This window comes from Cannabis sativa, chromosome 5 (assembly GCF_029168945.1).
Source record: "Cannabis sativa cultivar Pink pepper isolate KNU-18-1 chromosome 5, ASM2916894v1, whole genome shotgun sequence".
In the NCBI taxonomy this organism is placed as follows: domain Eukaryota; kingdom Viridiplantae; phylum Streptophyta; class Magnoliopsida; order Rosales; family Cannabaceae; genus Cannabis; species Cannabis sativa.
Window position 1 is genome coordinate 37,484,908 of NC_083605.1, and position 3,208 is coordinate 37,488,115.

The 3,208-nt window shown below is 53.0% G+C and overlaps 1 protein-coding gene across 1 annotated transcript; it reads right to left on the minus strand.

Moving 5' to 3' along the window:
- Positions 1-652: 652 nt before the first annotated feature.
- LOC133037901 (uncharacterized) lies at positions 653-1,590 on the minus strand. Its single transcript, XM_061115660.1, has 2 exons — positions 1,444-1,590; positions 653-1,348 (listed from the first exon to the last, which is right to left on the minus strand). The coding sequence occupies exons 1-2, from the start codon at positions 1,555-1,557 to the stop codon at positions 653-655; spliced, it is 810 nt and encodes a 269-aa protein (XP_060971643.1). The 5' UTR covers positions 1,558-1,590.
- Between the last annotated feature and the right edge of the window lie 1,618 nt (positions 1,591-3,208).

Sequence of the window (3,208 nt, forward strand, 5' to 3'; positions counted from 1 at the left end):
GAAAATACTACCAGTAGCGAATTAAACTTAGCTTTTGTTCAAAGGGTTTGTACCGTCCAAATGTATGCCTCCTCTATATTAAATAAAACTGAGTGCCTTAAAAACAAAGTTTCTATGCCACTCAGGGGGGTACTAGGGTATACCGCACGGACAAACAAAAACAAGCTAAGTAAAACATCCTGACCCGAAGGGCAGGTCAAGCTAAGTAAAACTTCCTGACCCAAAGGGCAGGTTAAGCTAAGTAAAATATCCTGACCCAAAGGGCAGGTCAAGCTAAGTAAAACATCCTGACCCAAAGGGCAGGTTAAGCTAAGTAAAATATCCTGACCCAAAGGGCAGGTCATAAACATGCGCAAAAAATAAAAGGCGTAAGTATGAAATCCTGAGCCAAAGGACAGGTTGAAATATATAAAGTGTGGAGAAAAGATCGCACATATATATACAAAAAAAAAATATATATAATAAAATATCCTAACCCGAAGGTTAGGTCATACACATATAAATGGCCCGGGGACAGGCCTTAAATTGTCTCCCCTTTAAATAAAGGCTGCCGCCTGTAAGTAAACTGTTCTAAGGCAGCAGCAAATATGTACAAAGAAAAAAAAAGAGTTATGAAAAGAACGGGTATAATCTGGGTCAATAATAGGGCAGCTCAGTCAGCCCGTGGCGGAAGACGAGGTCCGATCCGTGCCTCAAGCTCAGCATCAAGTCTCTTCTTCTTCTCCCGAAATTTGGCAATCATGTCCTCGGGTTTGGGATAGAAAGAAAGCTTGATGCTCTGATCGTTGGTGGCCCAAGCCATGTAGACACCATCATCAAAGCGCTTCGGGCACCGGGCGCAGGAGACGGGAGAAAGGAGCTCGGCCCTCTTGGCCTTCCTAATAGACTGATCTTTATAGTCCCGAAGCTCCTTCAACTCCGCAGCCAGAGCGGCCTTGGATTCAATATCCGACTGGTGAGTCTCCTCTAGAGACTTCACCTTGGCGGCCATTTCGTCCAAAGCCTCCCTGGCCTCCCGAAGGTCCCGCCTGGCCTTCTCGGCAGCCTCAGTTTGAGCCCTCAACTCCTCCTGATGATGGGCCTCCATCCTGCCTCTCCGCTGGGCCTCGGCCTGGATCATGTCCTCCGCCTGAGCCTCCCTCCGGATGGCCTCCTCCTCCCTGGCCTTGGCCCTCTCTTCCTTAGCCTTGGCCGCAGCCTCCTGGCGCTCGGCGGCCTCCTGGTAGATCTGCCTCTCCGCAGTAAGGTCTTGAAGGACCTTCTTGACGTCGTTCATGTCCCCAAAATCGGACAGAGCGAAGCCATGGCTTATGATGTTCTTGGAGAGGCGACCAGCCTCAGCTGCAAGCTGAGCCACAATGGGATGTAAGGAAAAATTCCTCAAAGGAAGAAAACAAAATACAAACACCAAAAAGGAAATGTAAGAAATTGCAAAATACTTACCACTGTGAGGGAATGGCTGAGGTCCTGGACTTGGAAGATAGAGTTCAGAGAAGCACAAGTGGCAAACCGCTTGGGCGCACAGCGTGTAAGCTGAGAGGCGAACTCACCGGTCATTTCCGCAGCAAAAGGAGCCAGAGTGGGCCCTAGGAGGGGACGAAACCAGTCTGCCAAAGGATCCAGGTTGAGGTTCCACGGATCATGATATTCCGGATGGTTAATGCTTGCCTCAACCTCCGCCCGCAGGATCCTCCTAAGGGCCTCCACATCGGCATATCCCCGGGAGTACTCGTCCATAGCGTAGTTGTGTTTCGCTATGCGAAGCTCCTGCCTGGCCTCATCCCCCGGAATTGGGGTGAGCTCAATGCGAGGAGGAGCAGGATTTTCCTCCATCGGGGACACCCCGCCGTCTAGGCCGTGAGCGGGAGTGTCGGCCCTCCGAGGCCTCTTCGGCTCGTCTTGGGCAATCATCTTGCCCTTGCGCTTGCGGATCAGAGCCACTTCTGACTCCTCCTCGTCCTCCTCTGCTACCACTGGGAGAGCTTGAGGGTCTCCAGCACCCTCGGCGGCTTCCTCCGAGAAGTCCCATCCTTTCCCCTGGCCTTCTCCCGGAAGCACCTCCTCGTCATCCACCAAGTCGATGGTTTCGGGAGGAGCGCCGGAAGAAACCTTCAAGGAAGGGGCCGGGGGAGAGGGGGTGAAAGCCGGAGGAGCCACCGGAGTATGGACCCCAGCCAGCCGTTCCAGGATGGCATCCATGGAGGTACCTGTTCCATTAAAACAAGCAAGTGTTAAAAGTCCGTGAGAAACTACTTGCAAAAAGGCGCAGTAAATAAACTACTCCTACCCGGACTCCCTAGTTCGGCCCTAGCAAAGTCCTGAACTTTAATGCTGGCAGCATCATCTCCAAGGTAACTGTCCGAGGGCCGAAACCAGCTGGACGCTATGTAAGCCGACGGACCTAAGGGAATAGGTTCCGGAGGGCCGGGGCCCATCCGGGACCGACCTAGGTAATCTCCTAAGTTTGTAAAATAAAACTCCTTCAAATGATCCCCCCACCGGGTCGACGGCATCTTAAACCTACGGAGACGCTCGTCGAACCCTATGGGCCTACGACTGGTATATTCATCAACTGAAGGGACATATTGAATTATCAAAGGAGACTTACCACCAGCACCAGAAGTGCTAGCACCGGGAGCGCCCGAGTTTGGTTCGGGGACTGAAGGCTGAGGCCGGGAAGCTCAGTTCTCGGAAGAACCTTCAAGACGAAGAGGTCCCCCGACGGAAGGACCTCCAATCTCTTCTTGAAGTATCTTATCAAAAAATTTAGCTTCGGACTTCCCGCCGATAGCTTGGCTCCTTCGCACCACCCGGGCTCCCCACACGGAGCCCTCTCCCCGAGCGGCACAGGCACCGGAATACGCCTTCTCCTGGGCCTTCCGGTAGAGATAATCTTGGTACTTCTTCTCTGCCGTAGCAATAAGCTCATCCCGGAAGGCCTTCTCCGCGACTGGCGCCCTCACGTTAGGGCAGATAACCTTGGAAAGGTTGGAGTCATCCACGGATTGGTGAGAAAGGATAAGTTTGGCCTTTCTGCAATTCTCCGTGGTGACCAAGCCCCCGACGTCAAGATCGGCATGGTCGTAAGAGGCGAAGGCTTGGGCCCTTCGAAGGAACGCCTGGGTGGTGAGCGTCCGCTGGTAAGGTGGGATCCGCACCCACTCCGTGAGCAGCTCCGGATGGTCCACGGCCCTAAAACCGGAGGAGA